This window comes from Carassius carassius, chromosome 20 (assembly GCF_963082965.1).
Source record: "Carassius carassius chromosome 20, fCarCar2.1, whole genome shotgun sequence".
NCBI lineage: Eukaryota > Metazoa > Chordata > Actinopteri > Cypriniformes > Cyprinidae > Carassius > Carassius carassius.
The window spans coordinates 31,762,984-31,787,802 of record NC_081774.1 but is presented as its reverse complement, the minus strand read 5'-3'; the positions used below and the strand labels follow the sequence as shown (position 1 = coordinate 31,787,802).

Here is a 24,819-nt window from a genome sequence, read left to right as displayed (position 1 = left end):
ACTTCTTTCCTGTGGCCGTGTGAGGAATTGTAGGTAGATGGGAAGTATTGGGTCATCTGCTGTTTTGAATATAGCAAATTCGGGCATGCATCTTGTTTCAAGCACTGCTTTTTACAGGGAAGAAGGTATATTTGTATATATTTTTACATTATAATATTTACTGAAATTATTGAATATAGCATGGCTTAATTTGGAGGATATTTTAACCAATAACCTTTTTTTTATCATTTTACACAGCTAGATACATTTGTGTGCCAAACGAGATGAAAATGAAAGCAAAATATTTAAAATAATTATGATTGTTTTCTTTAATTACAAACCCAAACCTGAAGTTAAAAAAAAAAAAAAACATCAGTGGAAAAACTGATGCAAAACCAAAAGATTTTCAGATTTTGTTATGCTTGGGTGGAGTGTCAGACCTCTATCTACAATTACTAAAAAGCTACTTTGATGTATGGTGCAATAGTTTTAAATAGTGGGAACAACAAAATGAAGTAAGTTCAAGAACAGTAGCCTTAAAAAAATGTAAAAAAAAAAAATGGTGCTAACCTAATTTTAAGATGTCCTTGTTACACAGTCAGTCACATCTAATTTCACTACTCCTTTTGCCAGAAATTTTGACTGTAGTAGTATGCAAGTCAGTATTTAAGTTTAGGATGTAAACCCTGCTGCAAATAAAATTCTGAAATATTTGTTTTGTTCTCTTGATTTGACTCGTCACAGTCAGCTTCAAAGACGTGGAGGCCTCACACCCAGACAAAGCTGATAATGGAAATGATGACGATGACGCCGATGATGATGATGATGATGTTGAGAATGGAGGTGAACAGTCGACTGCCCCCAAACCCGACACACCAGACAGCATGTTCATTTTCAAAAGCACAAATCCGTAAGCTGCCATTTTTACATGATCCCACAGCTTTACCTTTTGTACCGTATACCATGTATGACAGGACAGGGCAAATCTAACATCTAAAATCATGTTCCTTGTCTAACTAAAGTATCAGGAGGATCTGCCACTATGTGGTGACCCTGCGCTACTTCGAGATGACCATTCTCCTGGTGATTGTGGCCAGCAGCATTGCACTGGCTGCTGAGGACCCTGTTTGTGCCAATTCAGAGAGGAACAAAGTAAACCATTATATTTCCCATATTGCAAACTTAATGTCTCATGTAATGACTAATGAGTATTTTGACTTTAAAACAACACTGTGACAGGTTTGTTTACTGTGTTTACAGGTCCTTCGATACTTTGATTATGTTTTCACTGGCGTTTTCACATTTGAAATGATTATAAAGGTAACTGCTTTGCTACCTCAAACGTTATTTAAAATGTATTTGTTTATTTATTTATTTTTGCTAACCTCACAGCATGAGTCCAAAACCCTGCCTTTAAAAGTTGTCATTTAACTTTAAACTCTGTTTTACTGTATAGCTTCTACAGTCGAGTTTGGAGCCAGAATAGTCTCAAAATAAACATATTTACAAAATAAGATCCATATATGCATTAAAGAAAATAAAAATGTAATTAATAATCAATTAATTATCCATAATCAATTAAGTTAAAATATTTTTATAATAAAATTGACATACACAAAATGCATTTCACAAATGCAAAACACATATACAAGCATGCACACAAAGTTTTGGAAGTTTAAATGTAGAAAATGTTTGTTGAATCTGTATTAGCAAATTGTCACATGCGTGACTTGTCTTGTATGTGCATGTGTATTTTAAGACTTTAATGGCAGTTCTTGTTTCATTTGTGTTTCTGTCATACTCTTTTATCCAATCAGATTTAAGCATCTCCATTGACCAATCATAACTCGCTGTGGGCATATAAAGCGTGTGCCTACCTGGATGCATTTTAAGTCAATTCGAATGTAAATTTGGTAATGAATATATGAATTGTTATTTGCAGATATACTGTTTTTTTTTTGTAATAATCTTATTTTGTATATTCATTCATTTTGAGACTATTCTGGCTCCATAATCTATGGCTGTCACAGAAACAGTTCATGTCAATGATATTTTAAAGTATTTGAAGTATATACTGTAGATAGACATACATAGAATTTTACAAATAGGTATAAAATACAGAGACAAATTCTGTATATGTGCATTATGCTATTTTATACAGATGATCGACCAGGGCCTCATTCTTCATGATGGGTCGTATTTCCGTGATTTGTGGAATATTCTAGACTTTATTGTGGTGGTTGGAGCTTTATTTGCCTTTGCACTGACGTAAGTATTTCAAATGAGATCCATCTTCCTTGTGTGACTAAGCCAAGTTGTTTAAATACAGTCAGATTTATCTGGACATATGACAATGCCAGACTCCAGTTCTCAGATAACTTTCAGCACAGGCTCATTGTTAAAAACTTATCTAATTTCAAAACTTCAAAACTACCAATGCATACGATTCACTGCAGTTTGCAAAGGAACTGTTGAGGCTGTAAAGCACCAACAACGTTTTTTTTTCTTGTTAACACAAATATGACATTTGCATCACATACCGAATGTTTGGCTTTTCTGATGTAAAGTTGCTCGGTCGCTCACCTGGTACAGTATTGCACTTGCGATACAGAGCATGAGGGTACAACATTTTAGCATCACTCACCAGAAAAAAACTAAACGTGTTTTTAAACAACACTCAGTTTGAAAATGTTGTGAAACATGCAAGAAGCATAATAGCTAAAGATTTGCAGAAATGTTGCAACAGATTTGTTTTTTCATTGAGCCTGGGTTGATAACATATAATCTGTATAATTAAATTTTACTGTGACCTGTTGATCAACTGTGTCTACAATGTGTATATATATATATATATATATATATATATATATATATATATATATATATATATATATAAAATGTGTACAAATTTAAAAAAATTGCCAGATACAACATAGGCTCAAACAGCAACTTCAAGGTCATGGTTCGATTTCCAGGAAATGCACATGAATGAAAAAAAAAAAAAGTATCTTTTGAATGTAATGTAAAAATGGATTTGATGTGGATAAAGGATTTACCACATGCGTAAATGTAAATGCAATCTGGGCTTTGATTATAATCCATTGTGCACTGGATTTGGCTTTGTATAAACTCTACAGTGTGTGCAAAATACAAGACTGCTTAAACCTTTTGGGAAACAGAAAGGTTCTTCAGATGTTGAAAGTTATTTATGTAACCGTTTAGACAAAAAGCTTCTTCTACGGCATCGTGAAGCATTTTTATTCATAGGATTGTATGCAAAAACTGTATAGCATATGTATGACAAGGCAAAGAATGTCTATTCTTTTTGTGATCCGCTTCACCGCTGAAACTCGGGAGGTAGAAGAAGAAGCCGGTGGCGACTGAACTAGTGGAGGTGGTGTGCTTTGAGATTTGGCTATACGTGGTATAGACATATAAAGTGCAGTCTATGAATTTCATTAACTTTCTTAATAGTGGGCCAAATCCTGGTCTATTTTTAAAGCATCTTGCGGGCTGATTCAGAGCAGGCTATGAGCCCGTGGGCTGGACTTTGGTCGCCCCTCATTTAAGTTATATAAGTGATACTCTTGAATGCTTGCTAATATATTCTGAAACTGTGATGGAAGTCACACATATATAGTTAGAATACACGGTATAGTTTGGAGGAATATAGATCTTAAACATACATTTAAATAGCATCAGTTATTAAAAAAAAATGATGGTGTCCTAAATTTAATAATCTATTTGGGAAACCCTTGAGAGAAGCCCTAAAATCATGCAGTCCAGGCTTATTAACGTGATCTGAAAGCTGCCTAGAATGAGACACATGCACCAGATAATACAATTTTTGCTCAATAATTGATCAGAATGTTACGGGTTATTCTTGTTATCTTGTTAAGCATGTTTGTGTTGTTATTGAAGGAAGTATTTCTATAAAAGGATTTCCCAGACGTTCATAAATCTGCTCTGGTTCATTGTTTAATGGCTTTACATGTGTTCTTTCTCTTCTAATGCTTCTTTGTTGTTGTTTGGATTGTATCTCTGTGGCTGCCAGGAATTTAATGGGGTAATAACAGATGCTTCTCATTTGTCACATTGTCTGTCCATTTTAATATGAATTCAGTTCATCATTTATTTATGTGTGTGTTAATATTGTGATGTCTGATCCATGTTTGTATTTACTGACCTAAAATGTTCACTCATTTACTAACTATTTCAGCAATGCCTACACATTCTTAGGTTATGCATTAGCAGTCAGTTTAACATGAATAGTATGATTCATTATTTAAATATGCAGTTAATAATGCCTTTTTACTCATAAGTATGTACCATAATAAGAAATGTTCCTACCATCAGTGCAGTTCAAGCCTGAAGAGCCACTTCATGTTTTGTTCATGTGAATCATGTGAAATGCTTTTAATATTCAAACATTATAAAAATGTCTTTCATTGCATAGTCACTGAATAACAGGTTTAAAAATATAATAAAAATATACTTTAATGCATGCAAAGTCCTTTGATGCATGTAAAGGACATTATTAGTTTTTTGGGGAAATATAGGCCTTGGGTTCTTCCTTCACTAAACATCATTTAAGATTTAGAAAATGTGATGCTGTGGTTAATTTGTAGTACTTAGGTTTTTATTTATGATGTCCGTCAGCTTATACTGATATCTAGCAGCAAAGATGCTGCATCATGCTTTTTTAAAATGAATCTTATATTGACAGTTGTGCAGGTTGGATTTCTCCCCCCAAAACATACTTTTTAAAAAAAATATAATATGTTTTGTTATTCACAGAAACAACAAAGGCAGAGACATCAAGACCATTAAGTCCTTACGGGTTCTCCGAGTTCTCCGTCCCCTCAAGACCATCAAAAGACTTCCGAAGCTCAAGGTTTCTGCTCTTTCACACTTTATATACTTTACATTTGTAACTAAAAAATAATAAAAAATAAACCTGAATGGACAATTTAACTCTCTGCTCACTTATATTCACGTGTTTCCCACTTATTTGTGACTATGCCTACTCTGAATATTAAGAAAAAATTAACTTTTTTATTCACACTTTTTCATTCCACATGTGATAATTGCAAGTTTCAAACAAATTCTTCCAAACGACTAAAACTCAATACTTTCAATTCATTGCATAGTCATTATGTAACAGGTTTAAATTTACTAATGGATGTAAAGGACATTATTAGTCATTTCTTTGAGTCTCAAAAGTTAAGTCTTGGGTTCCTCCTGCGCTAAATCCCATCCCACATTTTATATATATATATATATATATATATATATATATAAAAATGTGATTCTGTATTTTTTTTTGTCTGTTTTATTCTTCCTTCTACATTTGCTGTGGCAATAAACTAATGTACCATAGACTCACATAACGTGTAATGTTATGTATTTCAAACACAGAAACTCTAAGCAAGAAATGTCTTATTCCAATTATATTCCTTTGAAACAATCTCACAAAAACACACACAATTTAATGAATGAATGAATCAGGACGCTGTCCAAATATGAGTTATCCCTCTGTGAATAATTAAAAGTAGGCTAAATTTAACTTGCAGTACTTGACATTTTTCGTTTTAAACCAATATGCAGTCATTTGCAAAGCCAGAATTATGATAATTATCATCAGACCATTTAACTAAACCATAATTAAATCAAAGATCATGAGAGATGACATAGAAATGTGAAGTTACCGGCCTAGTGCCCTTCAGTTCCAACTCCATCCCATGAGAAAACAGATCTGCTTTACAAGGAGGTGATTTTGTACAAATTAGATTGGTTTCGAAGTATAACCATACTAATATGGTTATATATTAGTATGCATGAGGTCCACCAGTTCAACCCATAAACCTAACTGTTAGTGAAGCATAAAGAGATCGTATGAAAGAAAGAAAGCTTCATCTAAAGCATTTTTTTTCTGTCAGCTTTCAGTTGCCAGTCATTGTAGAGCAAAGTCACATGGGATTGACTTGATACCATTACTATAGCAACCAGCATGCCAGAAAATGACTGTACTGCCTAAAAACCCCCACAAACGTTTGATTTGATTACTTGCAAATAAAAGTGTAAACGTGTGCATCATGATCCAGTTTACACTAATTTAACGACTAAACATGAATTTAAGGTTTTAGGTAAAATTGTGATGTCGATTGCATTAGATAATATACTGTTCTGGAATGCATCATTCTGTAAATGGCATAAAAGCTGTATATGAAACTTATCTCATTTGCATAGCCGGTTGAAGATCTTTTTAAGAAGGGATGTGCGATATGATGGTTATTTCTGTTGTTCTGCAGGCTGTGTTCGATTGTGTGGTCACATCCCTGAAGAACGTCTTCAACATCCTCATCGTCTACCAGCTCTTCATGTTCATCTTTGCTGTGATAGCAGTGCAGCTCTTCAAGGGAAAGTTCTTCTACTGTACCGACGGATCGATGGGCACGCAAAAAGAATGCCAGTAAGTGCTTTATATATAAGGAGGTGGGTAGTGACAAATTAATATTTTTCCTGTTACATTTATTAGAAGTGAAGTGACATTCAGCCAAGTATGGTGACCCATACTCAGAATTTGTGCTCTGCATTTAACCCATCCGAAATGCACACACACAGAGCAGTGAACACACACTGTGAGCACACACCCGGAGCAGTGGGCAGCCATTTACGGAGCAGTTGGGGGTTCGATGCCTTGCTCAAGGGCACCTAAGTCATGGTATTGAAGGTGGAGAGAGAACTGTACATGCACTCCCCCCACCCACAATTCCTGCCGGCCCGGGACTCGAACTCACAACCTTTCGATTGGGAGTCCGACTCTCTAACCATTAGGCCATGACTTCCCCAATTGTGAGTGACGAATATGTGTACTTTCAAGAGTAAATTAGAAAAAAGTGCTTTTCTAATGAAAAATGGTACTTTACTCTTGTTTCTTTATTTTATTGCAATATACGTGGCATGAGCCATGCCTCAATTAAGGGCCAATGTCTAATAATGCAAATTTAGCTGTATACATTATTACATAAAGCAAAGGACCTGCAATGATTTTGGGGATACATATGAAATGCCAGAATTAATGCTCGTCTCTGCTTTGTTTGTTGCAAAGATATCTAATTATGTTAATACTATAATCATTTAAATCAATTAAATATGATCTGTCTAAATAATATAGACTGTGATTGTAAGATATATGATCTAATAGTTTTTTCATTGGATGCTTTTGTAATCTTACTCAAGTAACTATTAAGATTTTTTTTTGTATTTACAGTATTAATGAAACAGTTTACACTGATTACTATTTGATTTACGTTTTTATCTAAAGCGACTTTCAAAGTAACCCTGATAAAACTGTGCATTGATTATTATTCTTCCATGAATGTCTTGTTTGTTTGTCTGTGATTTGAATGGTTTCGTGTTGTGTAGAGGCTACTACATCGACTATGGCAGAGACAGGAAGGAGGTGAAGAAGCGGGAGTGGAGGAGACACGAGTTTCACTATGATAATGTCCTCTGGGCTCTTCTGACGCTCTTCACTGTGTCCACAGGAGAGGGCTGGCCACAGTATGTCCATCCTTTTATATACTGCACCAGACTCTTGTATATTTAATTACAATTTAAAATTAGTACCTCAGTTTGCCTTGTTATTAGGCTAAAACTACTTGATGGCTTCAGAACACTTTATAAACATGTTAATATATCAGGTCACAATTCCTAATGGCTTTGTGGAGTAAGGTTATAGAGTGCAACAGTTGGGTTATTCTTTTTCTCCATAGGGAAACTGATTTGTTAAAGTATCTTATAACAGCTTGAAGACAGACTTACTGTGGGTTGAAGGAATATGCTTTCGATGAAGCTGTCAGTTTGCGTTATTTCAACTTATGTTTAAAATAATCTGAAACCCTGGTGAAAAAAACTACACTGCCCATGATGCAGTGCAGAAAATCTACCAATCGGAAAATTTGGCAAACCAGATATTTAGCTTCACCCACTCACATGAAGCACTTCAAATTATGTAATCACTATTCTTTCAAAACCCTCCGATTCCAGATTTTCAAATAGTTGTATCTCAACTAAATATTGTCCTGTCATAAATATAAAAAAAAAAAAACATTCATCATTGGAAAGATTATTTATTCAGCTTTCAGAAGATTTATAAATCTCAATTTCTCAAAATTGATTTGGTTTTGTGGTCCAGGGTCACATTTAAGTATGCATACATATTTTGAGATAAACTAAAAATATATGGTTTCTATATTTTCAAACAACTTCTTTGAATGGATTGTTTTATATTTCTCCATTGCTTTTAAATGTATTATGTCATTCACAGACGTTACATGCACGGTCTTATTTATTTGTCTTTTGGCAGATTTTCTTAATATTTTTGCTTCAAAGCTAAGTTTGAAGTGTTGTGATTCTTCTCGTTGATGTTTGGTTTGATTCATTGCTTATAGCTCTTCAAAACAAATCCCTATGGGAAAAGTGAATTAGAAAAATACTTCCAGAACCAGCTGAAAAGTGGCCTGGCAGTAATGCACTCAGTAGGAAGGCCTGGATGTTTCTTACTTTTTTGAGCAAAGGACCAGTCTTGTCAGTGCTGGGCTATTGATGGTAGGCTGTTCTCCTGTCTTCTCAAGTATCTGTAACACATCTGCCAAGGAAATGTGTGTCAGTGGAGATTTATCTTTCTATGGTTTGGTGTCAGACAGGTTTCTTAAACCTCCTCTGGTGAATGGCCATGTAGAGGTGAATACTTCTGAGCAGTTTTGTTGATAATGCTTTTCTCTGTGCATACTGTAAGTGCCTGTTTAAAGACATAATGGTGAATGGAATATAATAACCATATTTAAATTAGATTTTAAATAAATTAATATGTTAACAAGGTTTTAGTGCTCATTAAACTAACCGAAATCAGAGGAGTGAATGCCATCAGAATAAAGCACTGGGCTTTGATTCCGGAAAAAATGCAGTTAAACTACCAGACAGCCTTCTGTGGAAATGCTAATCGGATCCAGAATGCCATAAATGTTGGCAAATGTCAAACGTGAGAGAGCTGGGCTTCTCGGCGAGCACAATAGATGTCACGTTGTGAAGGCAGTGTGAATGAACAAAATCATTCTACAGTTACCGGAACCTTTCCAGAAATGTTCTTAAACCTTGAAACATTTAAGAACTCTGCGACATCTTCTGCACATTAGATGTGACATAAAAACATTTGAGTTTATAGTTTTAAGACAGTTTTCATGTTTTCGTTTAGGTATGCCAGTGTTTTCTTTTGAAAATATTGTTATAATCCAGTGAAATCCTTGTATGAACAAGGAGTCCCACAACAGATGGAATGGCCCACGCAGATCTGATCTCACCCTCTTCAAGTCAGTCTGGGCTTCATCCACAGAAGAACTGTGGCATCTTTTCCAAGATGCTTGGAACGAACTACCTCAAAAACTGTGTGCGAGCAAACCCAGGAAAAAGCTAAAGAAGGAAGAGGACTGAAGAAGCAGTTTACTTTTACACCCATAGTTATATTCCAGACTTTTAAAGAAATGGAAATGCTACCGATGGTCTTTTCTTCTTTCTATTTTTCAATCCAACTTCAAACCCATCAAAAACAGAGAACTATAGTTGTTGCAAATGTTGCAGCTCCGGGCAAGCAAATGTATTTTTGTTAGCACTGTTTTTTAAAATGATTTTATTCCATCGTTTGATTTATGAAGGAGATTCATAGAGCTTAGAAAGATGAGCCTCCCCTTCAACATTTCTTCAGGGTTATGCAGTTATGAGAGACGTGATGCTGCTAATTGCATCCATTAATAAACTGTGTGCACAGTCTGGATAACAGCTGTTTAAACATCTTCTGAAACCTTTTCTGCGGGTCACACCTTTGAGCAGATTTCATAACAGATCTTATCTTGTTACAACCATTTTCTCCAGCTTTGGTAATTATTGGCATACTATCAAAGCGGTGCACATTAATCTCTATAAGCAGCCAGCCAACCTATTTTCAGAAAGTATGGATTGTCTGAAGACTTTATCACAATTTATTTCTGGTGTACAGTCATAAGTTTAGACCCTGTATTGGCGAGCTACATCTGTTTGTTATGATTCTTATGTTACAGTGTTACAGCTGAGACTAATGTTGAGTTGGGATCCATGTAGAAAGATGTTTGTTCAATAGCTGATGCCAAGAATTGGTGGTTGAAAAGGCAGGGAAAATAATGTGGACTGTCATTGATGAATTGAGTGTGGGTTGAGTAGCATGTCTGTGAAGAAGCAGGACGAGATTTAATGCTGCAGATTTTAAATACCGAAAATGGACCCTTTTCACAGACTGTGATGATGCGTTTCCATCATAAATTAAGCAATTAACAAAATGTAATGTACATTTGTAACACTCTACAGTGAGTTGTGTTACTTTGGCACTCATTCACAGAAAGAGTGTCAATGAATACAACATCTTTCTCTCTTCTGACCAACACATTCATGTATTTGTTCTTTATTTGGAAAGCCAAATACTTAGAAATGTTTCAGGTCACCGCAATATAATTTACCCAGTGACGACTTCTGCTTCTGAGAACCCAGAAATGTCCACTGGTTTGGTAAATGAGAACAGAGCCATGTTTTGGGAAAACAAACATCATATTCAGTTTATGTAGCAGTAAATAAATTGCAAAAGGTGAGTTTTTGTTGTTGATGTTGTTGAATTCATTGGATGTATTGCTTTCTACAGAGTTCTCCAACACTCGGTGGATGTGACTGAAGAAAACCACGGCCCAAGCAGAGGAAACCGAATGGAGATGTCCATTTTCTATGTCATATACTTTGTGGTTTTCCCCTTCTTTTTTGTCAACATCTTTGTTGCTCTCATCATCATCACATTCCAGGAGCAGGGAGACAAAATGATGGAGGAGTGCAACTTGGAGAAAAACGAGGTGAATATACATTTACGACTCCAATATTCAGTATACTAGATTACACATCAACCTATTTCATATTGTTTCCTCCCAGCTAGGTTTTATTAACATCATTAAGTGATATTAACGGCATTGTTATGAAAAAGAGTCTGATCTAAGCATGAAAAAATAATAAAGGTTTCTTATCACCAGTACTAACCTGCTTGTTCCTTCGCTGCTTTCTTATCTCACTCTTCCAGCGGGCATGCATTGACTTTGTTATCAGTGCGAAACCCCTAACAAGATACATGCCTCAGAACAGACAGACCCTCCAGTACCGATTGTGGCACTTTGTGGTGTCGCCATCATTCGAGTACACGGTTCTAGTCATGATTGCACTCAACACAGTAGTGCTCATGATGAAGGTATAACTTTCAACATACAATATTCCAGCTTGGAACGCATTCTGTTAAAGGGCTACTCCACCCCAAAATGAAATCATTAATTACCCACTCTCATGTTGTTCCACACGCGTAAAAACTTTGTTCGTCTTTAGAACTTAAATTCGGATATTTTTGATGAAATCAGAGAGCTCTCTGACCCTCCCATGTAATTAACCAAATTAATTAATCAAAGCGCAGAAACGTAGCAAGGAGATCGTTAAAATAATCCACGTGACATCAGAGGTTCAACTGTAATTTTACGAAGCTACAAGAATACTTTTTGCACGCAAAGAAAAAAAAACTTTATTCTTTATTATTATTTAGCTTTGTAAAATTACAGTTGAACCCCTGACATCACATGGATTATTTTAACGATCTCCTTGCTACTTTTCTGGACCTTGATTGTGTTAATTACATTGCTGTCTATGGGAGGATCAGAGAGGTCTCGGATTTAATCAAAAATATAAGTTTTTACATGTTTGGAACGACAGTAGCTGTGGAGTAACCCTTTAATTGAAAAAGTGAAGCTATGTATTTGGCCTTGGTTTTCATAGTCTTCATCTTCAGCTGATTTTTCTTAAATGAGATATTTTGTGGTGTATGCATGTGTGATTTATAATCGTAAATGCTTTTCAGTACCACTCAGCGCCAGCTGCCTACGATATCGTCCTGAAGCACCTTAACACTGCCTTCACTGTGCTCTTCTCTCTCGAATGCATCTTAAAGATTTTCGCCTTTGGGTTCATGGTGAGTTTTATGACCTCACATTCATGTTAAAAGGACAACAAATTTTCTTTTTTGATTGAACTATCCCTTTAATGAGTATAATTAAAAGAAGAATACATTTTTAATGCACCTGAATTGATTTACTTTCTTTTCATTATTGTCACTCTGGTCGGATCTCACAGAACTACTTCCGTGATACATGGAACATCTTTGATTTCATCACTGTGCTGGGCAGCATTACTGAAATTGTGGTAGATTTACAGGTAGGAATATTTCATATGTAGTGGTCTTAGTATATGAATCAGAAGTGTGTATCAGTGCTGGGGTTTCTGGCCATTTTTTACTTGTTTTTCAGTAAATACATATCTACAGATCCTTAAAACATTTTTTTATTCAGTCTTTGAACACCATCAATATGAGTTTCCTGAAGCTTTTCCGGGCAGCTAGACTCATTAAACTGTTGAGACAAGGCTACACAATACGGATTCTGCTGTGGACATTTGTTCAGTCCTTCAAGGTAAAATCACATTTTGTACTGAATGCATTTAATGAAGGAAAGAAAAATAATGAATAAAGAAACTATTTGTACAACATTCTTTTCACTCTCTTCATCTTTCAGGCTCTTCCATATGTTTGCCTTCTTATTGCCATGCTTTTCTTCATTTATGCCATTATTGGCATGCAAGTAAGTTTTTCATATCATGTATGGCAGTTATCAAAATGATGTAAACTTTACCCATAAACTTCATAATTTAACGGTATTGGATGAATACTTCCCCTAACATCAGAATCTATTGTATTTTGGCATTATTTAAGTCCTAACCAAATTCTGCAGTCTTTCTTTTTTTCCCAGACTTTATTAGGGCACACATTTAGATGATTATTTATATTTTTGACAACATGCCAGAAATTAAGAATTGGGTTCTTGAGTAGCGAAATGAAATCATTTCTATAGTTTTGTAGATTAATTCTAATAATCTGTCTTATCTTGTTCTTTAGGTATTTGGTAATATTAAATTGAACGACGAGAGCCACATTAATCAACACACCAATTTTAAGACGTTCTTTGGTGCCTTGATGCTGCTCTTTAGGTAAGATCACCAAACACAGAGTGCTTTTTTAAGTAGAATCAAACCAACATTCTTTCTTTTGTTTATAGTTAATGAAATGTGCACCTCTAAATGAAAATTCTGTCATTTACTCATTCTTATGTTTCTACAAGACTAGAGAAGTGTTTGGTGACTGATTCCTGGGTAGATATATTACTTTGTGTCTTGCAGGAGTGCTACAGGAGAGTCGTGGCAGGAGATCATGCTCTCGTGTCTCGAGGGGAAAGAGTGTGAACTGGACCCTTCAATCCCACCACCTTTCATCTCTCCAGATCATGAAGGGGGCTGTGGCACAGACTTTGCTTATTTCTATTTTGTCTCATTCATCTTTTTCAGCTCATTTTTGGTGAGACTTAATCAACGTCCTGTTCAGAAATCTGAAATGTACAGGGGAGAGTGGGGTAGACTGCATTACTTTTTACTCAAGTTCAGTGGAAGAATTCAGTGCAGGGGGCAAAACAAATACTAGTTATATTTTGGGATGTCTGATGTCAGCTGAAATTATATATATATTAAAAATACAAAATAATAATACTGTCATTAATTGATCACCCTCATGTCATTTCGAACCAATGAGACCTTCTTTCATCTTCGGAACACAAATTAAATCCGAGAGCTTTCTGGCCCTGCATTGACAGCAATGTAATTATCACATCACAGGCCCAGAAAAGCAGTAAGGACATTGTTAAAATCATCCATGTGACATCAGAGGTTCAACCGAAATTTTACGAAGCTATGAGAAAACTTAATGTGCGCAAAGAAAACCAAAATAACAACTTAATCTCTTCCAGGTCAGTCACAAAAAACATTCTCATATAGCTTCATAAAATTACGGTTGAACCTCTGATGTCACATGGATGATTTTAACGATATCCTTACTACTTTTTCCGGGCCTTCAATGTGATAATTACATTGGGGTCTATGGAGGGTCAAAAAGCAGGTTTGGAACGACATGAGGGTGAGAAATTAATGACAGAATTTTCATTTTTGAGTGGACTATCCCTTTAATATTACATTAATGAAATTTGTGCACTTGGTCTACATCCAGAATATTTCCACTTTATTTTTCCTAAGATGCTGAATCTGTTCGTGGCTGTGATTATGGACAACTTTGAGTATTTGACCCGAGACTCCTCCATTCTCGGACCTCATCATCTGGATGAGTTTGTGCGCATCTGGGGAGAATATGACCGAGCTGCATGGTAAGTTCAACATGTTAACCTACTGTACCTACTGGAAATCCAGATAAAATATAGTTTCTCATGATTTTTGCTGTTCTTACTATCATACGTATAGAGGCACTACATTAGCACCCGCTGCTCATTAACATCCACAATCATGTTTCTTTGTGATTTCACTTTGTTTAATCATTTATACAGATGCAACTCTGTTCAGTTTCATGGCATAAACATCTTTTGTGCTGGAATCAAATTGAATAGTTGTTTGAACCAAAAATGCACAGAACACTTGGGTGCATTGCTCACCGCATCAGACACGGATGGATGTTTTCAGTTTTGTTGAGGTGAAATTGCTGAAAGTCTCTGACGGGCCTTGGATTCCTGTGCGCTGGCAGAACAAAAACTGGATTCAAAAAACTGGATTCAGGACTTATTGTGAGCTCTTCAATTAGGCTGTGCTCAAATGGCAATTAGTGCACATCAGTATGTCGATACTTAGAGAGTCAAAAATGATTCTAGGCTATGGGATGCCAATCTTGTGGTTATCGGTGCATCCTCCAGGGCTGGAGTGGAGATGTAATTTAGCGTAGTGTTTAGAAGTCAGTGGATGACTGGGAGCAAATAAGGGACCCTTGTAAGTAGAGCTGAAGGCCACATCCTTCTGTTTACATGCTTTCAAGGGAAGGATGATGTCATGTCAGATGAAAAGGAAGACAGGGCCTTGATTGTTCAAAGAAAGGTTGGTTTGTACATGCCTACCTTAACATACTTCTGTGTGGTGTTACTACTGTATATATCCATCAACGAGCATTCATTGGGCTGCAACTAATTATTTTTTAAATTTAAATTAAATAATCAGTTATTCTGTTGAAAATGTATTTGCTTAATTTCACAAACACACACAGGCACGCAAAGATTACTAGATTTTAATTGGCCTTATATTCTTTTTCAGATGCAAACTGAGGGCGATTAAATCTATAAATCTATGATTTTAGACTACTTTTAGATTTAGTCATTTAACAGATGCTTTTATCCAAAGCAGCTTACAAATGAGGACAATAAAAGCAATCAAACCAACATAAGAGAAACTATATGTAAGTGCTGTGACATCTTACATCGGTTAGCCAAACGCAGTAAAACGCAGTAGTTCATTAGTGATCAGTCATTGCAGCCCTAATTAAAGGGGTGGTGAACCTCAGATTCATTAGATGCTATGTTTAGGCATGTAAAGTTGTGATAGTTCTGTGTCTGAGTCCAAAGGTGTGAATAGTTCTAAGTAGAACTATTGTAATTCTACTGTAATTTGTGACATGTTGCTATCTCGAAATTACAGTAATTATGATATGTATTGATTGTAGCATTGATTGTTTAGGACCAACGAAGATGTTAATATAGATCGTATTTGTTTAATGCTGTCACATTTCAGATAAAATAAACATTAAGAAAGGTGTTAATAGAAGAGTGAATAGAATGCAGAACTGAGCATAGGCCTGGAGAGATTTGTTGTCTCCTCTTGTAAAGATATAGGTGTATAACGAATAAAAACAGAGTTTGCAGAGTAAGTGCTCTGAATAGGGTATATTGTCAAACATTTTCTTGTCAAACAGATTCTTTTCTTAAAGGCTTTATTGCAGTCATAGGGTAGAAAATTTATTCACTGTATTTTACTGAGATTTTTTTGTTCTTTTAAAAAATGCTATTAATTTTTATTGTGTATTCAAACATTACTGTTTTTGTAAACATACCCCTCTTATTTCACTTTCATAATTATCTTATTAGTTTCCATGAACTCATTAAACTTCATAGATAGTATCAGGAGTTTCTTTTCAGAAGAAGGAACTGAAGAGCTTTTTGGCATCAAGAGTACCAAGCATAAAGCCAAATTTTAAAAGCTAGAGATCAGCATGTCGTGCAAAAACAATAGCTTTTCTCATAGCAGAGTGGTCCAAAGACAAAGCATGAAACAACAAAAACTTGAAATCAAGTAGTCCACTAGAGGTCTGTATGGGATGGATGTTTTTTAGCAAAAAATGATATATTTGTCCTGCAACTTTCTTGTCCCACTCCTGTTTACAAAACCCACATGGATTCAGTCTCAATGCACTCCCTCTCCCCAAACATTACACCTCCCTCCTGTGCTAGAGGATATTTTTGAATTTGAAATAACTCAGGATTGCTTGAAAATTAAAGGCAAGTGTTTTGGTGCAGTTTACAACAGATCTGCAGGAAAAATAACTTTCCTAGAGTAACAGTTGGCAACACACAGTTGTGTTTTGTTCCTGAATGAATTGGTGTTTTTGAGCAAATCTTTTGAATTAATGACTCAATGACTTACTCATAAAAACAGTCACTTTCATTCTGGAGAAATTATTAATCACCATTTTGTAACTTCTGTTGGATTTACTGTATTTTGTTTTGTGCACATTCAGAAGTTTAGAGGAAACGGCAAAAGAATGTGAAATATTTTGATAGCATTTCTTTAGAAGCGTGGAATGTAAAAATAGAGAAGAATAAATGCTATTCTCTATTGTTCATATGAGAATCACTAAGAACTGAAAACCATTGCTTTTCCCCTCCAGTGGCCGTATTCACTACACAGCCATGTACGAGATGCTAACTCACATGTCTCCACCTCTTGGATTGGGAAAGAAGTGTCCTGCCAAAATTGCCTACAAGGTAGAAAAGTTGAATCTTGCAAATGCGTTTCATTGTTAAATAGTGGTATTTGTTGCATGCTACTGAAATACAGAGAAAAAACTTAAACAGTGTTAGTACTCATAACTATTAAAAACTTAAGTATTTTAGATTATTAATTATTATGCTGTGCTGCTATTGGCAGAGACTGGTGCTGATGAATATGCCAGTCGATGAGGACATGACGGTTCACTTCACCTCCACACTGATGTCTCTGATCCGCACCGCACTGGAGATAAAAATCGCTAGAGGTCAGAATTGTAAATCTTTTTTTTAAAACAACAGTAGCATATTGACAATTATAGCACTCACACTCATACTGCTTTATATTTTATGAGGATGCAAACTATGCATGTTCTTCAGTTCTCTTACGAGAGTTCTCTCGTACTGCGTCTTAGCTAAGACGCTACAGGAAAAGTCTCTTTTCACGAAATACTGAAGCAAAAAATTATCCTTAATTTTGAATTTTTGTAAAGCACATTTGCAGCCGTACACAGCCATAGGCGAGACGGCTCGCTCGCTCATTGGCTGCTTCTGCGCTTCGCGCCCTTCACGCCACTTCCCGCCAAAACGGGTGTGGCCCAACATTATAAAAGGAGCTCGAAAAGGCTGACTCACCTGATTTTTCATCTCTTCAGCGAAGTTTACGCATCGCTGGATCACGGAGGAAGCAAGCGCCGTCTGAGAGGCATATCAGCGGGACGAGCCATTCTGAAGCTGCTGGTTATATCCAACTGTTCTTTATGCGTGTGTGTGTGTTCGCCCTGCGACACACACTCGTAAAAGAGCTTGCGTCTTTTTTAAGATGCCTTCCTGCGGCTCGTCAGAGCCCCACTCTGCTGGACGGCGGACGAAAGCGGTGTTGCCATCTAAAGCCTGCTGCATGACGCTGCGTCTGCACTACTCACAATGGCTGCTTCATCGAAGCGCAGGTGTACGAGTTCCGCTGTGGCCGAGCTCTCACCCAAGCGCGCCGCTGTTTCAGTTCCAGGAATTGTGACTGTCTCAGCGTTTTCTGCAACGCGCAAGCCTGCACAGTTGCCCGCTTGCCTGCACACAAAAGCCGTTATCACAACAGCTTCAGCAACGCAGCTCGAGACCCCCGTTCTCGCTCTACCGGCCGTCGCCCCGCGGTGAGGCCGGGAGCCCCGAAGCCATCCTAGGAAAGCGCCAGTGTACGAGTCGCCGTGGCCGAACTCTCACCTAAGTGCGCCACTGTTTTCAGTTCCAGGGATTGTGACTGTTTTCAGCGTTTTTTGCAATGTGCAAGCCTGTACAGTTGCCCGCTTGCCTGCACACAGAAACCGTTATCACGGCTACCCAGATATTTCCCAAAAGGTGTAATTTCTGGTGTCCCGGCCATGGCCGATGGTGCTATAAATGTAGTGACGGTGCCCACTGCTCAGTGCCCATCTCCACATGTTAGCACAGCCCTTCACACAGGGCTCCACTAAAAGTGATTCAAGTCGATCGCGCGCACTACATAGTAAACGTGTCCACTCCTCAGTGCCCACAATCACTATGTCACGCGCGTCATGTGGTTTTTGTAAAAACGAAACCCATGCACGTTCGTCCGGCCACGGCCGATGGTGCTATAAATGTAGTGACGATGCCTACCCCTCAGTGCCCATCTCCACATGTGAGCACAGCCCTGCACACAGGGCACATACGATCGACTCAGATTGGTCACGCGCGCCACATAGTAAATGTGCCCACTCCTCAGTGCGCACATACACTATGTCACACACAACGCGTGGTTTCTGTAAAAACGAAACCCGTGCACGTACGCTCTGCCCAGGCAGACAGCGAGTCGAAAGTGGTAAATGTGCATTGCAGCCCACAGTTACTCGCAGACATCACGAGTCCCACGGGACCCACTCAGCCCTCCCCCAATCGGTTAAGCACCGGGATGGGGTCGAGGACGAGCGATCTGCCCGCTGTGATCAGCGAGCTCCCCGCCTCAAATGTTCGTAACGCCCATGGTGCAGTGCACCCAGGCGCCGCCGTTGCCCAGTCAACAGAGCACCCTTCGCATCCAGCCATTAGCCATTTATGCAGATGCATGATCAGCGCTTCCAGGGGTTTCGGATTGGGTGCTAGGCATTATAAAGGCCCATACTGGATCTAAGACAGCTGAACAAGGCATTGATGAAACGCAGTTTCAAAATGCTTACGACCAGGGAGCTCCTCGCGCAGATTCGCAGAGGGGACTGGTTCATGTCAATAGATCTGAAGGACGCGTATTTTCAAATACAGATAGCGTCAAATCACAGGCAATATTTGAGATTCGCCTTCGAGGGCCAGGCATACCAGTTTACAGTCCTGCCGTTCGGCTTGTCCGTGGCTCCTCGTACGTTTACGAGGTGCATGGATGCAGCGCACGCTCCTCTCAGACTCAGAGGCACACGAGTGCTGAATTATTTGGACGACTGGCTGGTTCTGGCTCGATCACGATCGGAGCTCGTGGAGCACAGGGCCGTTTTACTCGGTCACCTCGAGAAGCTCGGTCTCAGTGTCAATTGGGCGAAGAGTTCGCTGAACCCCAGTCTGACGATTCTGTTTTTGGGTATAGTTCTGAACTCGTGTTCCATGACGGCGCGGCTGTCACCACAACGCGTGTTGGGCATTCAGCGCGCAGCGAGTTCTTTCCGCTGCGGCGCGACCGTTTCGCTCAAACACTGTCAGAAGGTGCTGGGCCTCATGGCCTCAGCATCTCCGGTTCTGCAGCTGGGCCTGCTCCGCATGTGCCCCCTGCAGCTCTGGTTGAAGGCGCGGGTGCCGCGCAGAGCGTGGGTGTCCGGCCGACTGCGTCTCAAGGTCAATGTGTCACAGCCCTGAAACCCTGGACAGCAAACAGCTGGTACCAATCAGGTGTAAGCCTGGGGACTTCCCCGAATGTGAAGATGGTGTCGACGGACGCCTCCACTTCGGGATGGGGAGCGCTGCTCGAGGGCAGACCGTCCTTTGGCCTGTGGTCAGAACGGGAAAAGCTCCATCATATCAACTGTCTGGAAATGCTGGCAGTGGAGAACGTGCTGATGCGCTTTTGTCCCCAAATCAAGGACCACCACGTCTTAGTCTGTTCAGACAACATGTCTGTGGTGTCCTACATAAATCGCCAGGGCGGTCTCGGGTCCCGAACCTGTACGGGCTGGCGGAACGCCTCCTGGTTTGGGCTCAGCGCAACGTGCGTTCGCTGAGGGCAGTGCATGTGCCTGGGCTACAGAATCTGGGTCCAGACAGGCTGTCCAGAGGCAATGTTCCTACGGGCGAATGGTCTCTACACCCGCAAACAGTCCGGCTGTTGTGGGAGAGATTTGGCAGGGCGGAGGTGGACCTCTTCGCGTCCTACGAAAACGCTCACTGCCCCGCGTTCTTTTCCAAGAACGAAAGCGCGCTGTCACGGAAATGGCCGTGCTGCCCACTTTATGCTTTCCCTCCCGTCTCCCTCCTTCCGCAGGTGATGGAACGGGTGAGAGAAACGAGATGTTCAATACTGCTTGTAGCACCTTTTTGGAAGAACCAACCATGGTTCCCAGATTTGATGCAGTTAGCAGACATCGCCCCGTGGCCAGTGCCGTTGAGGAGGGACCTCCTCTCGCAGGCCAGGGGCTTGATTTGGCACCCTCAACCGGAGTTGTGGTCCCTCCATGTGTGGGCGCTCAACGGTTACCCGCTGATCTCTCAGTGGGAGTGCTAAATTCCATCACTCAGGCTAGAGCTCCGTCGACACAGCGGCTGTATGCCTCGAAGTGGTCGGTGTTCTCCAGCTGGTGCACGGCTCGGGGGTGTTCACCCCTTAGTTGTGAGGTGACGGAGGTTCTCTCCTTCCTACAGGAGCTGTTGGATAAGGGCAGAGCCCCATCCACGCTCGAAGTTTATGTGGCGGCCATCGCAGCGTTTTCTGAACAGCGCTCGGTCAGTCAATAGGAAGGAGCGATTGGTCATCTGCTTCCTTAGAGGAGCTAGGAGGCTGAATCCTCCCAGACCTCCGTCAGTCCCTATATGGGACCTTGCGGCGGTTTTGGAGGCCATGAAGGGTCCCCCTTCTGAGCTTATCCAATCGATTAGCCTCCAGCATCTGTCGTTCAAGACAGTATTCTTGTTGGCTCTCGCTTCAGTGAAGCGTGTGGGTGACCTGCATGCGCTCTCGGTGAGCCTGTCTTGCTTGAAGTTTGGGCCTAATGACTCAAGGGTCATACTCAAACCTACGCACGGTTATGTGCCGAAGTCCCTCAACACGCCGTTTCGGGCTCTGGTTATTGCCCTGTCTGCCCTGTCGGTGTCAGCAGAGGATGGAGACTCAAGTCTTCTTTGCCCTGTCAGGGTTTTAAGAGCTTATGTGTCTCGCTCCGCTGCCTTTCGACAGACTGAGCAGCTGTTTGTCTCGTTCAGTGGACGTTCCAAGGGAATGGCTGTTTCGAGACAGACTCTATCCAGATGGATAGTTGACGCCATAGCGTTAGCTTACGCTTCCAGGGGCCTTCAGTGCCCACTGGGCGTCAGAGCACACTCCACAAGGGGCGTTGCCTCATCGTGGGCGTGGTCTACTGGGATCTCCTTGCAGGATATATGTATGGCGGCAGGTTGGGCCTCGCCGTCTGCATTTATCAGGTTCTATAACCTGGAGGTTCCCGCATTGCAAACAAGGCTGCTGTCGGTATAGCCGAATCAGGGCCCTGATGGGAATTCTGAGTTTGTGAGTGTTATGCGCTGCCGACTGTTATATGGGCAGTATTGCGTAAGACCCGCATTGCCACATTGGTCAGGCCTTGCCTCGACTGTGTGATGATTGTATTGCCGCATCTACGGGTGCTGCTAGATATGGGACGGAGGGCTCCCCCCCCTCTCCTGTCCTGGGCTCTCTGTGAGTCCCTCGGGTAACTGTGCACTGTAAATCCTGGGCGTTGCTTCAGGTTTATTGGTGTGTGATCCCTGCGCGCACGGCGTTTTACATGGGGTTCCCGTAGCGTCTTAGCTAAGACGCAGTACAAAAGAACTCTCGTAAGAGAACGTACTCGGTTACTAACGTAACTTCGGTTCTCTCTAGAAGAGGGAACGAGTACTGCGTTCTCTGCCGTGCGTACGATTCACTCTGGTTCGCTTCGGCGATGAAATAAATCAGGTGAGTCAGCCTTTTCGAGCTCCTTTTATAAGGTTGGGCCACACCCGTTTCGGCGGGAAGTGGCGTGAAGGGCGCGAAGCTCCCTTATTGGTCTGATATGGCATCAGCCTGCGCTCGATAGGCTGTGCACTTGCCGCAGAAGCAGCCAATGAGCGAGCGAGCCGTCTCGCCTATGGCTGTGTACTGCTGCAAATGCGCTTTACAAAAATTCAAAATTAAGGATAATTTTTTGCTTCAGTATTTCGTGAAAAGAGACTTTTCCCATAGCGTCTTAGCTAAGACGCAGTACTCGTTCCCTCTTCTAGAGAGAACCGAGGTTACATTAGTAACCGAGTACGTTTTTCAATATATCTACTGTACTCATCTCTTATTTGACACCATGTGTTTTCTATCAGGGGGCGAGGACCGGCTACAGTTAGACATCGAATTGCAGAAGGAGATAAGTGTCATCTGGCCAAACCTGTCCCAAAAGACTCTGGATCTGCTGGTACCAATTAACAAAGGTGAGACTCCGTTGCAATGGAAAATAATAATAGGGCCCTCAGAAGTTGTACTGCTGCAGTACTTGAGTCAAGGTGTAGCCTCTACCTACAAACTAAAAGACATAGACAGCACATCAGGCTGTCCTGTACCCTTTCCAGAGATGGAGGATAACTACATAGTGATGTGTCGTTCGCGAAAGAGCCGACTCTAAGAGGTGGATGAAATAATGGATTTATTTTAAATAATGGATTTATTTTAAATAATTGACTAATTCAGTGGTTTTCAACGCGGTGGTATTGCAGGTGGGCCGCCAATTACTATTGAAAGAAATAATAATATTGTTATTATATAAATGTAAAAATGTCTAATTCATAACATAATAACATTATTTCATATATATAATTAAAATACAAAAAATAAATAGTAAAGTGTAAATGTTATTTTCTGTTTATTGCCAGTTCATTCTAGGGCTGTGCGATTAATCGAAATCATCATAAAATCACGATTTGAGCGTGCATGATTTCTAAATCGCTTTATAGCACGATTTTCTGCGGCCTTGACCTCCCACAGGAAATTTCAGATCCAATCAGAATGCAACGCGCCTAGCGCTAGAAAAGAACAGACTGGGCACGCAACTGTCTGTGAACTGACAGGTTCACACACTGTCTGTGATGCTTCTTTTTTCTGAGCCCATGTTAAAGGATCAGAGCGTTCACACGCGGTAAAATAAAAACGTGCGAAAATAATTAATATCTAGCACATGAGGATAGAGAGAGTTGTGAGTGCACAGGAAGCAGTTTGAGTGAGAGGAGACAGGTTTAACGTGTCTGTGACACAGCAAAGGAAATCCGTGTGCAAGCAGAGAGATTCGCACTCGCGCATTATTTTAATGTGCTTTCGCGTTACAATAACGCGCTGTCACTGCTGCTTCTGAACTGCAAACACATACAATATACGCACTGCAGACGGAGTATGTGTGAACCTGTATAATATATAACAAATCTATTAATGAGCTCTAACGATGCATGCCAAAAAAGAAAAAAAATTCCCTGCACACAGGATTTATTTCTTTATATTTTTGCCATAAGTCTATACATTTTGTTACACCTTTACTATAGTGATTATTTTGACTTATATCTGTTCTAGAGACGTTACAACTTTTTGATAACTTTAATTGGTTTTATTTTGGAAATATGTTTAAAATTCATCCTGAATACATTTATGACTTTAATGCATATCTGTGAAATCGCAAAATTGATAAAAGAAATCGTGAATTATTTATTTTTTTGTCCATATCCCACAGCCCTAGTTCATCCAATAAATACAGTTAACAATCTAGCTTCTGAGTGCTAAGGTATTAACCCAACAATAGGTATCAGTTAATTTTTGGTTGTGAAAATGCTCTAGACACGCCCCTGAGTATACTCCAAACAAGGACTCTTAAACAAATAAGCCTACAGATCATCAATACTCTTTATAGAAGCTAGGATCTGTAGCTGCACAATCTTAAGTAAGAGTGTGCAAGCTAACCGATTTCAGCATTTCAAGAGGAGAGGATTTAAGGCTATAGCCATAACATAATTCCTACAGCATGAATAGAATCAGATATGCATGTCCATGAAGATATCAGAGCAACAATCTTGAAAGAGTACTAGGACTTGAAAAGGCACTACTTAGGACTGTAAAGTATGGTAGAAGGTGCCACAGAGTTGGCCACATCCTGAGAAGGGAGACAGATCAAGCTTTGGTCATAAAAGGATGGACACGGTCATTAACAATACCCAAGTAGACTGTGGTGTTTAAACGATGCTCAAATGGTACAAAGGGTCTCAAGATGCAAGTTTCCCACACCATTACACCACTATCATCAGTCTGAGCCATTGAACCAAGGCAGGATGGATCCATGCTTTCAAGTTGTTTTGCCAGATTCTGACTCTCCCATCTGAATGCTGCAGCAAAAATTGACCCGGCGACTTTTTTAGTCTTCAGCTGTCCAGTTTTGGTGATCCACTGTGAACTGTAGCGTCATCTTCCTGTTCTCAGCTGATAGGAGTGGCACCCAGTGTGGTCTTCTGCTGCTGTAGCCCATCTGCTTCAGGGTTTGACGTGTTGTACATTCGGAGATAATTCTCCATAGCTCAGTTGTAACAAGTTACTATTGCCTTTCTATCAGCTTGAACCAGTCTGGCC

General features: G+C 39.7%; 1 protein-coding gene across 2 annotated transcripts in view; it reads left to right on the top strand.

The window, feature by feature from the left end:
* Positions 1 to 24,819, top strand: part of cacna1eb (calcium channel, voltage-dependent, R type, alpha 1E subunit b) — an 83,569-nt gene that overhangs the window by 53,399 nt on the left and 5,351 nt on the right. Inside the window, exons 21-40 of one of the 2 annotated variants that reach the window (XM_059502557.1) lie at positions 724 to 889; positions 1,002 to 1,131; positions 1,240 to 1,299; positions 2,141 to 2,247; positions 4,034 to 4,045; positions 4,777 to 4,873; positions 6,291 to 6,451; positions 7,408 to 7,545; positions 10,709 to 10,910; positions 11,132 to 11,296; positions 11,951 to 12,061; positions 12,223 to 12,303; positions 12,438 to 12,557; positions 12,660 to 12,725; positions 13,040 to 13,131; positions 13,321 to 13,495; positions 14,224 to 14,351; positions 16,907 to 17,003; positions 17,167 to 17,272; positions 22,542 to 22,649. In XM_059502557.1, coding sequence (XP_059358540.1) covers positions 724 to 889; positions 1,002 to 1,131; positions 1,240 to 1,299; positions 2,141 to 2,247; positions 4,034 to 4,045; positions 4,777 to 4,873; positions 6,291 to 6,451; positions 7,408 to 7,545; positions 10,709 to 10,910; positions 11,132 to 11,296; positions 11,951 to 12,061; positions 12,223 to 12,303; positions 12,438 to 12,557; positions 12,660 to 12,725; positions 13,040 to 13,131; positions 13,321 to 13,495; positions 14,224 to 14,351; positions 16,907 to 17,003; positions 17,167 to 17,272; positions 22,542 to 22,649 — 2,322 coding nt within the window. The remainder of the gene's footprint in view (positions 1 to 723; positions 890 to 1,001; positions 1,132 to 1,239; positions 1,300 to 2,140; positions 2,248 to 4,033; positions 4,046 to 4,776; positions 4,874 to 6,290; positions 6,452 to 7,407; positions 7,546 to 10,708; positions 10,911 to 11,131; positions 11,297 to 11,950; positions 12,062 to 12,222; positions 12,304 to 12,437; positions 12,558 to 12,659; positions 12,726 to 13,039; positions 13,132 to 13,320; positions 13,496 to 14,223; positions 14,352 to 16,906; positions 17,004 to 17,166; positions 17,273 to 22,541; positions 22,650 to 24,819) is intronic. The other variant, XM_059502558.1, reaches the window with a different exon arrangement.